The 13,318-nt window shown below is 45.0% G+C and overlaps 1 protein-coding gene across 1 annotated transcript; it reads left to right on the top strand.

The window, feature by feature from the left end:
- Positions 1-2,479: 2,479 nt before the first annotated feature.
- Positions 2,480-11,564, top strand: LOC310777700 (phospholipid-transporting ATPase IC-like; the record flags this gene model as incomplete). Its single annotated transcript, XM_083638074.1, has 4 exons — positions 2,480-2,713; positions 8,692-8,830; positions 10,217-10,347; positions 11,150-11,564. 4 exons carry the CDS (start codon positions 2,480-2,482, stop codon positions 11,378-11,380), a joined length of 735 nt encoding a protein of 244 aa, XP_083494200.1. The 3' UTR covers positions 11,381-11,564.
- Positions 11,565-13,318: the final 1,754 nt, after the last annotated feature.

Here is a 13,318-nt window from a genome sequence, read left to right as displayed (position 1 = left end):
CGGTTAGCTCCGTTAGCTCGTCTCAAGTTGACGGCTGTGGCTAGGCTAGATAGCTCCTCCGACCCAGTAACAAACCACTCAAAGAAACAAAAAGGGAAACAAGAAGACAGGACCTCAATCTTGTCGATAACTGACTGCGAAGGTTTCGGCCTCCTCTGGCGATGTGAACCGTTTCTTGGTTCCATTTTGAAGTGTGATCTGTAGCCGCGCTGGATATAGCAAGGATGGCTTGAGACCAAGGCCATACAGCTTCGCCATGATATTTCGATACCTTACGCGCTGTTCAAGCACTTCAGGGGTGTAATCTTCAAAGATGTGCACAGCTGCTCCTCGATATTGTATTTTACCACGTCGGTTACGAGCCTCTCTGATGATCCGGTCCTTGATTTGATATCGATGTATTCTGATTATTACAGGCCGCGGTCTCGCTCCGTTTGGCGGCCTAGCAGTAAGCACTCGATGTGCTCGGTCCAGCTCCGGAGGGGAGGTGAGGATCTGGTCCCCCAGCAATTCCACTAGGAGCTCCGAGAAGAATTCAGTAGGTCGAGGTCCCTCAATGGATTCGGGGAGGCCGACGATTCTAATATTGTTGCGACGGCTACGTCCCTCCAGGTCCGCCGTTTTCGCCATCAGCCTCATGTTGCTCTCAGCCAGGGCGTCGCACCTTTGTTCCAGCTTAGTGATACGCTGGTCTTGGAGGTCGACATTCGATTCAAGGGAGTCGATACGTTGTCCATGCTCTGTCACCGAAGACTGTATTTTATCTAGCTTCGCTTCCATTGATGCGAAGCTAGTCATTATATCGATCCTTAAGTCTGCCAGCATGCTGATAACGCCAGAGTCGTCAACTTCTATGCTCTGAAGCGCAGCAGTTTCTACGGGTGGAGCTTTCTTTGCTGGCATGTCGTTTGATAAGTAGTTAAACGATAGCCATTCTTAATTCAACATTCAAACTTTGCATAGGGCACGAAATAGTAGGTTTTAAGCATAAGCGGGCAGGAGAACCCGAGACGCCACCTCTCACCAAACCGGAAGTCTCGGCCCACAGCATGTTATATGTCATTTGCGACATGTCAGTGCAGTGCAAGGACAGAGTGGCTCGTTTTTAGTGTTTCAAGCAAACTAGTGCAGTGATTTATGACATCAATGTAGATGTCACAATGTCTAATTACATCATCAATGTCTGTCATAAATCACTGATGATAATAACTTATGCATAGAATTGGATGTCACCGAGCACTCTATAAGATGTGACATTACAATTGCTCGAATGACATCACTGATGAGATCATCGCTGACAACATCATCACTGATGACATCACTCAGTGATGACATTACCGATGAAATCGTCATCACTGTCTGTGACATCATCAGTGATTTTTTTACGACATCATCGATGACTTGGTGACTTTCTTTCTTCACTCACTCATGACATTACTCACACTGCATTTTGCCAGGGAGCTGGACACAAACACAAACACACCACCACAATTGGGCTTCGAAGATGTCACAATGTCAAGACTGCTCTCACTGATGACATCACAATTGCTTGAGTGACATCACTGATGACATCATCACCAAGGACATCACAACTGCTGCATATTTTCTTTCACAGAGACATGATATCATGACTCATCACAATTGCTCGGTATAAGTGATTTGTGACATACACTGATGACATCACAATTGCTCAACATAACTGATGACATCACTAACATCTGATATCTCGCCACAGCTATTGCAAATTTGCGCTTGTTATATAAGTCACTTGTTTAGAGTAGCCTACAATAGACGATACAAAAGGCTGTTTTAGAGATGATTTACAGGTCACCTGTCCATGATTGCGCAGCTTGCCGATAGATAGACCAATAGCATGCAGACCAGGGTAGTCCTTGTCTTGTTCCGTCTCGTGTGAGTTGCGCAAGGACACCAAGACTACATACACTAGGCTTCCAGAGTCTATAAACCAATGGTAGACTTCGTCATGCAAAGTTAGGCTAAACGTTGGCTAGGGAAAACTGGCCTGGCCATTTTTAAAGGTGTCCCTTGACCTCTCACCTCAAGATATCTCCCCTTTTCAGACATGCCCACTTTATGCTAATCCCTTGCAGTTAAAAACAATGCATGCAGTGCAGTGGGTCCAGTTGTATTAATGTGCGATGATGTTAGTCCCCATATAGTAGCCTACCCCGCCCGATCCCTTACATTAGAGTGAGACCATTCTTTCTAAACTTGACCTTTTAAATATAGTAACTAACTACATGTATAAAATGACCTAAATGTATTTTTAAATAATGTGGATGTGACTGGATATAGAAGTTTTATTTATTTATTTATTTATTTATTTATTTATTTATTTATTTATTTATTTATTTATTTATTTATTTATTATAAAGCGGCTGTGGCTCAGGAGGTAGAGCGGGTCGTCCACTGGCTACAGTCTAATGTTACTACACACTCCAGTACAGTAGGGGGCAATATGCTGAGTCTGAAGTTCCCCAAGCTGTACCTGCCGGGCCAGCAGGGGTCGCTGTTCAACTACAGGAACTTCTTCATCAGCCTGTTCCACGGCATCTTCGTGTCTCTCATCATCTTCTTCATCCCGTACGGAGCCTTCCTGCAGACCATGGGGCAGGACGGGGAGGCCCCCTCAGACTACCAGTCCCTGGCCGTGGTCACCGCCTCCTCGCTCATCATCACCGTCAACCTGCAGGTGGGGTCCCTCGCCTCGCCCGGGGCAAAACACCTGTTGGGGCCTGCAGGGTTCCTACACAATTTCAATTAAACAAGCGCAAATTCACAATAGCTGCAACCACATATGCAAATTTGCGAAATCCAGGATGGCACCTGGCAGCTCAACCTACTCTGCCACCCTGCATTTTGAAATTCCCCCACCTGCCCCCCTTTTAGCCAATTGGCATGAAGACACACTCACACGCGCACACACACACACACACACACACACACACACACACACACACACACACACACACACGACCTCAATGCCATTTTGTCTGCCTCTGCCATCCTGCATTTTGAAAGTTGCCCCATGCCCCCATTTAGGAAAATTGGCATGTACACAGACACATACACACACACACACTTGACCTCCGTGCCAGATTTCAGCCTCCTCGGGCGAAAACTGTGCCCGCTAAAGGATGGTGAACTTTTTTGTGGGCCGACTGACCAACCAACAAAGTGACTTTATGGAGCCGCTGGTCAACAGAGTGACTTATAGAGCTGCTGGTCAACAGAGTGACTTATAGAGCTGCTGGTCAACAGAGTGACTTATAGAGCCGCTGGTCAACAGAGTGACTTATAGAGCCGCTGGTCAACAGAGTGACTTATAGAGCCGCTGGTCAACAGAGTTACGTATTGAGCCGCTGGTCAACAGAGTGACGTATAGAGCCGCTGGTCAACAGAGTGACTTATAGAGCTGCTGGTCAACAGAGTGACTTATAGAGCTGCTGGTCAACAGAGTGACTTATAGAGTTGCTGGTCAACAGAGTGACTTATAGAGCTGCTGGTCAACAGAGTGACTTATAGAGCTGCTGGTCAACAGAGTGACTTATAGAGCTGCTGGTCAACAGAGTGACTTATAGAGCTGCTGGTCAACAGAGTGACTTATAGAGTTGCTGGTCAACAGAGTGACGTATAGAGCTGCTGGTCAACAGTGACTTATAGAGCTGCTGGTCAACAGAGTGACTTATAGAGCTGCTGGTCAACAGAGTGACTTATAGAGCTGCTGGTCAACAGAGTGACTTATAGAGCTGCTGGTCAACAGAGTGACTTATAGAGTTGCTGGTCAACAGAGTGACGTATAGAGCTGCTGGTCAACAGTGACTTATAGAGCTGCTGGTCAACAGAGTGACTTATAGAGCTGCTGGTCAACAGAGTGACTTATAGAGCTGCTGGTCAACAGAGAGACTTATAGAGCTGCTGGTCAACAGAGTGACTTATAGAGCTGCTGGTCAACAGAGAGACTTATAGATCTGCTGGTCAACAGAGTGACTTATAGAGCTGCTGGTCAACAGTGACTTATAGAGCTGCTGGTCAACAGAGCGACTTATAGAGCTGCTGGTCAACAGAGAGACTTATAGATCTGCTGGTCAACAGAGTGACTTATAGAGTTGCTGGTCAACAGAGTGACGTATAGAGTTGCTGGTCAACAGAGTGACTTATAGAGCTGCTGGTCAACAGTGACTTTCAGTTTCAGTTTCAGTTTCAGTTTATTTATTTAACAGGAAAAAAAGCATACAACACCAAGAAGGTAATTCAAATACCTTTGGGCCCTACTCAGCATAAATGCTGGTTTTCAGAGGGTTCCTGTCCTGCAGCAAGAGAAAAACGAAAACACAGTTAAAGTGATAGATATATGAAAGATGGGGAAATTCCAAGAAACAGAAGAAGAAGAGGTTGTCTGGCTTAGGTCATGAGGCAGCTGCAAGTGTTGCCTCATTACCCAGGTCAATGACCGCAGACCTGTTCCTCCAATAGAAGATTCTTATACATCCGTTTAAATCTTATTAGAGATGGACTATTCCTTAAAATTTGTGGAATCTCATTCCAGCTTATTGTACCTTTGTAAAAGAAAGATTGCTTGCCGTAATTGTTTTTATATCTAGGAAGAGGATTTTCTGAGTTTGTGATGGCACGAGTGGTTCGAGTTTGTCTTGTGGCTGAGAACCTGGGGAGGAGGGAGCTTATAAGGGATGGCGTAAGATGATATTGGATCTGATAATATAATTTCATTGATGTTAATTTGAGGTAGTTCTCAAAGTCTAATGCACTAGCTCTTTCAAGTGCAATACAGTGGTGTGAGCGATAGGGAAGATTTAAACAGATTTTGTAGGCACGATTGTATAGTCGCTCCACAGGTTTTAGAGTGTCCTTAGCAGTCAGACACCAAATTGGCAGGCAGTAGGAGATATTGGAGAGTATAACTGAGTTTACATAGATATGAGCTAAAGTCTGAGAGAGAAATGGACGGATTTTACGGAAGACAAACAATCTTTGTTTAATTTGCTTCACTACCTTGTCTATGTGTAGTTTATATGTAAGGTTCGAGTCAAGCAGAATTCCTAAATATTTGTATTTATTCACTACGGCTAAAGGTTCATTATTTATCATTATTGGTTGATACTTTGGTAGCTGTTTCAGGGGGGATTTGAAGTACATACATTCTGTTTTTTTATGTTTAAAGTGAGATGATTGATTTGTGTGTAACCAGTTGTGGAGAGTGGCAAGATCGGATGCCAGTTTTGAATTTATTACATTTATATCTGGGTCCGATACATATACCACGGTATCGTCTGCATACATTATGGCTTGTGTGAAAAGGCAGATAGATGGCAAATCATTTATGTAGGCATCGAATAGCAAAGGTCCTAATATTGACCCCTGGGGGACCCCAATGTTATAAGGAGCCTTTGAGGACTTAGACTTCTCAATGCATACCAGCTGTGTTCTTTCAGAGAGATAAGATGATATCATGTTGACTGCTGATTGATCGATGTTGAAGGATAGTAATTTATTTAATAAGAGCTGATGATTGACCGTGTCGAATGCTTTTCTAAAGTCGATGAAAACAGTACCAGTTATTTGTCCATTGTTGAGGGCCTGTCTGATATGTTCGGTCAGGTATAGTGAAGCTGTCATAGTGGATCTTTTTGAACGGAAACCAAACTGATAGTCGCTGAGGAGATTGTTGTTTTCCAGATGATCTAAAAGTTGGTTTGCCATAATTTTTTCCAGGAATTTTGACATAATAGGGAGTATTGATATTGGTCGATAGTTAGTCAGGGATGTAGGGTCATCAGCTTTATAGATAGGTGTTATTTTAGACAGTTTCCATTGCTGGGGGAAATGAGATGTTTCTATACAGGTGTTGATTATGTGATGAAGCACTGGGAGAAAAGTATCTATATAGGATATGATAAATTTTAAGTTTAGGCCATATGTGTCAGTTGCATTTGTTTTGTTTAAAGAGTTGATTACCTCTAATAGGTGTTCCTGAGTTATCGTATTAAAAGAAAATAATTGAGTTTCATTAGGGTTGATACTCAGATTTTGTGTTGGTGAAGGAGGATTGAAACTGATAGCAAGATTTTGAACAGAGTTTATAAAGAATTCGTTAAATGCACAGGCAATTTTTTGAGGATCAGTTATTAGCACACTATCTAAATGAATACTTAGTTTATTCTTGATATTTTTCTGATTACCGGTTATAGAGTTCAGAACTGACCATATTGCTTTAGGGTCCGAAGCTGAATTAAGAAGGAGAGTTTTATAATAATTTGATTTAGCTTTTCGCATCTCAGTAGTGCATTTATTTTTTACATCAATGAAGATGGTTTTATCTTCCTTGGTCTTTGTAGAGTGATATTTTTTCATACAACTTTCCTTTTCTTTCAGTAACTTAATTATTTCTACTTATAGAGCTGCTGGTCAACAGAGTGACTTATAGAGCTGCTGGTCAACAGAGTGACTTATAGAGCTGCTGGTCAACAGAGTGACATATAGAGCTGCTGGTCAACAGAGTGACGTATAGAGCCGCTGGTCAACAGAGTGACTTATAGAGCTGCTGGTCAACAGAGTGACTTATAGAGCTGCTGGTCAACAGAGTGACTTATAGAGTTGCTGGTCAACAGAGTGACGTATAGAGTTGCTGGTCAACAGAGTGACTTATAGAGCTGCTGGTCAACAGAGTGACTTATAGAGCTGCTGGTCAACAGAGTGACTTATAGTGCTGCTGGTCAACAGAGTGACTTATAGAGCTGCTGGTCAACAGATTGACTTATAGAGCTGGTCAACAGAGTGACTTATAGAGCTGCTGGTCAACAGAGTGACTTATAGAGCTGCTGGTCAACAGAGTGACTTATAGAGCCGCTGGTCAACAGAGTGACGTATAGAGCTGCTGGTCAACAGAGTGACTTATAGAGCTGATGGTCAACAGTGACTTATAGAGCTGCTGGTCAACAGAGTGACTTATAGAGCTGCTGGTCAACAGAGTGACTTATAGAGCTGCTGGTCAACAGAGTGACTTATAGAGTTGCTGGTCAACAGAGTGACTTATAGAGCTGCTGGTCAACAGAGTGACTTATAGAGTTGCTGGTCAACAGAGTGACTTATAGAGCCGCTGGTCAACAGAGTGACTTATAGAGCTGCTGGTCAACAGAGTGACTTATAGAGCTGCTGGTCAACAGAGTGACTTATAGAGCTGCTGGTCAACCGAGTGACTTATAGAGCTGCTGGTCAACCGAGTGACTTATAGAGCTGCTGGTCAACAGAGTGACTTATAGAGCTGCTGGTCAACAGAGTGACTTATAGAGCCGCTGGTCAACAGAGTGACTTATAGAGCTGCTGGTCAACAGAGTGACTTATAGAGCTGCTGGTCAACAGAGTGACTTATAGAGCTGCTGGTCAACAGAGTGACTTATAGAGCTGCTGGTCAACAGAGTGACTTATAGAGCTGCTGGTCAACAGAGTGACTTATAGAGCTGCTGGTCAACAGAGTGACTTATAGAGCTGCTGGTCAACAGAGTGACGTATAGAGCTGCTGGTCAACAGAGTGACTTATAGAGCTGCTGGTCAACAGAGTGACTTATAGAGCTGCTGGTCAACAGAGTGACTTATAGAGCTGCTGGTCAACAGAGTGACTTATAGAGCTGCTGGTCAACAGAGTGACTTATAGAGCTGCTGGTCAACAGAGTGACTTATAGAGCCGCTGGTCAACAGAGTGACTTATAGAGCCGCTGGTCAACAGAGTGACTTATAGAGTCCACATACACATGTGATGTGTTTAGTCCACATACACATGTGATGTGTTTAGTCCACATACACACGTGATGTGTTTAGTCCACATACACATGTGATGTGTTTAGTCCACATACACATGTGATGTGTTTAGTCCACATACACATGTGATGTGTTTAGTCCACATACACATGTGATGTGTTTAGTCCACATACACATGTGATGTGTTTAGTCCACATACACACGTGATGTGTTTAGTCCACATACACACGTGATGTGTTTAGTCCACATACACATGTGATGTGTTTAGTCCACATACACACATGATGTGTTTAGTCCACATACACATGTGATGTGTTTAGTCCACATACACACATGATGTGTTTAGTCCACATACACATGTGATGTGTTTAGTCCACATACACATGTGATGTGTTTAGTCCACATACACATGTGATGTGTTTAGTCCACATACACATGTGATGTGTTTAGTCCACATACACACGTGATGTGTTTAGTCCACACACACATGTGATGTGTTTAGTCCACATACACATGTGATGTGAAATCCGATCGATTTTTATTTTTCAGATATGATTTAGTCCAGAACTCCATGACTGCCTGTATCATAGGTAGAGAGATAAGACTGTCTGTATTGTTGGTAGAGAGATAACAGTCTGTCTGTATTGTAGGTAGAAAGATAACAGAGAATCTATGACCAAAACGCTAATTTCTCTACATTCTCTAACCGTTAACTTCTTGTCAATGAAATACAAGTTTAACAACTCACCCCCACGTTGAGAACCATTGCTTTAGCCTCTCGCTGCCCAAACACAAGCCAACCAGGACTTGTAAACAAAAGTCACATGACTCCCAGGTAGCTTGGTGGACATTGTCTTGTGTGTTGTTTGCTGACCTGTCTCTCCTCCTGCTCAGATCTCTCTGGACACTTCCTACTGGACGTTCGTCAACTGTTTTGCCGTCCTGGGCAGTATAGCCATCTACTTCGGCATCATGTTCGACATCCACAGCGCCGGCATCCACGTCATCTTCCCCTCCTACTTCACTTTTACCGGTCAGTTAAACTCTGTCTGTCTGTCTCTCTCTCTCTCTCTGTCTGTCTGTCTCTCTCTCCGTCTGTCTGTCTGTATCTCTCTCTCTCTCTGTCTGTCTCTCTCTGTCTGTCTATCTCTCTGTCTATATAGCGGAAGACACATACAGCCAATTAGTGGGTGTCGGCCATGTCTGGGCGTCTGTAGTATTTGGGGGGTGTCCCGCACCGTTGGCTGTAGGCGGCTTTTCCTGGCCATTCAACATGTTGAATCGCCATTGGGTCGTCGGTGAGAGAAATGGCTCTGATTGGTCAGCAGGTACGGAAGCAGCGCAAGAGAAGAGAGGGCACACACTCTGAGTGGTCAGCATGTACGGAAGCAGCGTAGGAGAAGAGAGGGCACACGCTCTGATTGGTCAGCAGGTACGGAAGCAGCGCAGGAGAAGAGAGGGCACACGCTCTGATTGGTCAGCAGGTACGGAAGCAGCGCAGGAGAAGAGAGGGCACACGCTCTGATTGGTCAGCAGGTACGGAAGCAGCGCAGGAGAAGAGAGGGCACACGCTCTGATGGTCAGCAGGTACGGCAGCAGCGCAGGAGAAGAGAGGGCACACGCTCTGATTGGTCAGCAGGTACGGAAGCAGTGCAGGAGAAGAGAGGGCACACGCTCTGATTGGTCAGCAGGTACGGAAGCAGCGTAGGAGAAGAGAGGGCACACGCTCTGATTGGTCAGCAGGTAAGGAAGCAGCGTAGGAGAAGAGAGGGCACACGCTCTGATTGGTCAGCAGGTACGGAAGCAGCGCAGGAGAAGAGAGGGCACACGCTCTGATTGGTCAGCAGGTACGGAAGCAGCGCAAGAGAAGAGAGGGCACACGCTCTGATTGGTCAGCAGGTACGGAAGCAGCGTAGGAGAAGAGAGGGCACACGCTCTGATTGGTCAGCAGGTAAGGAAGCAGCGTAGGAGAAGAGAGGGCACACGCTCTGATTGGTCAGCAGGTACTGAAGCAGCACAGGAGAAGAGAGGGCACACGCTCTGATTGGTCAGCAGGTACGGAAGCAGCGCAGGAGAAGACGGGGCACACGCTCTGAGTGGTCAGCAGGTACAGAAGCAGCGCAGGAGAAGAGAGGGCACACGCTCTGATTGGTCAGCAGGTACTGAAACAGCGCAGGAGAAGAGAGGGCACACGCTCTGATTGGTCAGCAGGTACTGAAACAGCGCAGGAGAAGAGAGGGCACACGCTCTGATTGGTCAGCAGGTACGGAAGCAGCGTAGGAGAAGAGAGGGCACACGCTCTGATTGGTCAGCAGGTACGGAAGCAGCGTAGGAGAAGACGGGGCACACAATTATGTGTGTGTGTGTGTGTGTGTGCGTGTGCGTGTGCGTGTGCGTGTGTGTGTGTGTGTGTGTGCAGGTGCAGCCTCCAACGCTCTGCGGCAGCCCTACCTGTGGCTGACCATCATCCTGACGGTGGGGATCAGCCTGCTGCCCGTCATCTGCATCCAGTTCCTCCATAAAACCATCTGGCCCTCTGTGGGCGACAAGGTGACACTGCACCACTCAAACCTACTGCATGAAACCATCTTCTCAAAACATTATCAGTTATTTAATTGTTTAATCTTTAAAAAAGATATACATATATTATTATTTGAGGAAAGTTACAGTTAAAGCAGCTACAGTGAACCCTTAACTGGTTATGAAACATTCTACATTTAATACTGATGCAATCATTGACTACAGTCAATAGAAAAGGAAAATTCCGTATAGCTGCTTTAATTAGATGACGTATTTGATGCTGTATTTCTGACTTTGAACAGCATTTTAGAGCAGTATGTATTTAGGCTCGACAGAGCACATGAGGAAATCTGTGTTGGCTGCATCTTTGTCTGTCTCCTTCAAAATGACTGAATGAATGAATGAATCTGGGTTTCTAATGTGCCCACCCCCAGGTCAAATAATGACCCACCCCTGGTATACAGGCACAATTGGGTGCTTTTGACTGGAGTCTGAGATGAGTCGATTCAACAATTCAAACAACATCAATTCAAACAATGAAAATAGTTGTATAGAGTTATATCGACCATTTAGTGATGAATACAGAAAACATGAAATCGCTATTCTCTTGCTCCTGAAACGTGGTGCCTCGCTCCAGCCTTTACAAAGTGCATTAGGTGTCAAATCCTGAGATAGAACAATTGAAATGGTGGACTTCTCAGACAATTCTCACATTTTGCAAAGTCATCCTGTGGGCCGAATTGAACCCTTTAGCGGGCCGGTTCTGGGCCCCGGGCCGTATGTTTGACACGCCTGCTTTGATATTGACCGCGATTTCCCGTCCTCCCCCCAGGTCCAGAGGAACAGGAAGAAGTACGAGATGGAGGAAGAGGAGAAGAAGAAGCCGGCGTTCCAGCGCGGGCAGCGTTCCCGGCGCTCCGCGTACGCCTTCTCCCACTCGCGCGGCTACGCCGACCTCATCGCGTCCGGGCGCAGCATCCGGAGGCGGCCGACCGTGGCGGCGCACGGAGGGCCCCAGGACAGCATCAGGGAGGCTCCCCAGGGCGAGGCGGAGAACATCTGACCCGGCCCAGCTGGCAACGGAGCAGAACTGTGGTGTCGGACGTGTTGTAAATATTTGGAAAAGTGCGAGGAGCACTTGGTTTATCTTATTTTGAAAGTTACGGGGACGGTGACCTTGGAAGTGCTTCAGAGTGGAAAGGCTGTCACAGCTTTTCAACCATCAGGAAACTGGAACGGAGTCGAAAGCAGCAAAAAGGTCGGATGCTTAAAGGTGAACAACAAGGCTTGAAAACTGATCCCAGGTCAGTTTTGCTTCGGGGCATTAAAGTGCCTTAGGGGGTTGAGAAGCGAAAAACAAGACAAGCCCTCCTAAAGTAGTCAAACTAGTCGAAATGAAACAGCAGGGGTTTTATCCGCATTTGCCAGTGATGCCTCGCCCTTTTTTCAGATGCGGGGGGAAGGTAAATGAAGCGCTCCCCGAAGCAGTCTGTCCGTTTTGCTCCAGTCCTTCCGTCTTTTCCTCCGTGCCGAAGAGATGACCGCCGACACCGGGGTTTGATGTGCAGCGAGTGCGTGTGTGACAGATACTGTCGTTTAACTCAGGATTTTTAAAATGTCCGCTTTCTTTTTAGCCTCTGTCAGTCAGTGAGTCTCTCCTCTGGCCGGCCGCAGAGCAATAATGATGTTTGATACTTTGACATGTGGAGTTTTAGTCTGTTGTCCGACCAGCACTTCACATCAGTTACACAAAAAAGCAGTTCCTTCATTTGTCAGTTTGTCATTAGCTAAACTCAGGAGCTAGGGACTCGTGTCACATGACCTTGACTCGCATCACATGACTTTGACTCGTGTCACATGACCTTGACTCTCACGTCACATGAATTTGACTAGTCACCGTTTGAGTTGCTTGAGACTTGACTTGATGGCTCAAGAGAAGACGCGAGACTTGACTTGACTTTTACTTCAGTTCTGGTGACTTTGGACTAGACTTTACGACTCAATGACTCGGAAACCATATTGCATTGAAACATCCCAGATATTTCTTTTGATATTTGATATTAAATTGATACTGGATTCTTTGTCCTGACTTGGACTTGGTGTTCTACGTTTAGACCTGGGACTGGACTTGAGACTGACTTGGGACTGGAGCTGTGTGACGAGCACCGGGAGAGTGAAGACGGTGGTCTAAAACTGAACTTAATGTTGAGGTTTCTCTTTTTAATGTTTTAATATGAATAATGGTGGAACGTTACTATGCCAGGCTATGCAAGGGAGATGGAGGTTTATTGTGTCTTAATTTAATATATTGTGAATATTCTTTTTTTTTTTTTTTTTTTTTTATCTCTTATGTGGTATCAGCTGTCCCAAGTGTACTTTCAGGTGGGTGTTGTAATCAATAATTCAACCATTATTTTCAGCCTTAAGCTCTTTTGTTCAATGCTGGACCTAAATGTTGTTTCTATACCTCACTGTTCTATTTTCCAAAAGGTGCTGTAACCTCTGTAAGCTGTTGGAGACACTCTGAGGAGCGCTAGGTTTATATCTTTATTTGACAGCAACGATGTCTGTCTGTTTTTTTCTTTCTTTCAATTTCAGATGCATGGAAGTAGCTGTACAAAAACTAAGGATTTGTGTGTGTGTGTGTGTGTGTAATAATTGTTTTAAAGTTTAATTGGTTGTTTACACCATTCCCGAATGAATTTTTTGTCCATTTGTATAATAATCAGCTTTTACTGTATCTGGTGAACAGTTACTATGCCAAACGACACATTCCCGTTCCGACTGTTACTGTATCCCGTCCTGCTAGTGTTACTGTACACAGACAAGTGTCTTTTAATATTGATTGAATGAAGCCAGTGGTCAGGATGCTGTAATGGTTTTACTGTCTGTCTTATGTGGTGGTTAATAAAAAGCCATGAGCGCGTTTAGCAATCTGAAATCAGACCTTCGAATCAGTGATTTTGTGTGTGTGTGTGTGTGTGTGTGTGTGTGCGTGCGC

Source organism: Poromitra crassiceps (assembly GCF_964638095.1).
Source record: "Poromitra crassiceps genome assembly, chromosome: 6".
In the NCBI taxonomy this organism is placed as follows: Eukaryota; Metazoa; Chordata; class Actinopteri; order Beryciformes; family Melamphaidae; genus Poromitra; species Poromitra crassiceps.
This window is presented reverse-complemented; position numbering and strand designations above follow the sequence as displayed.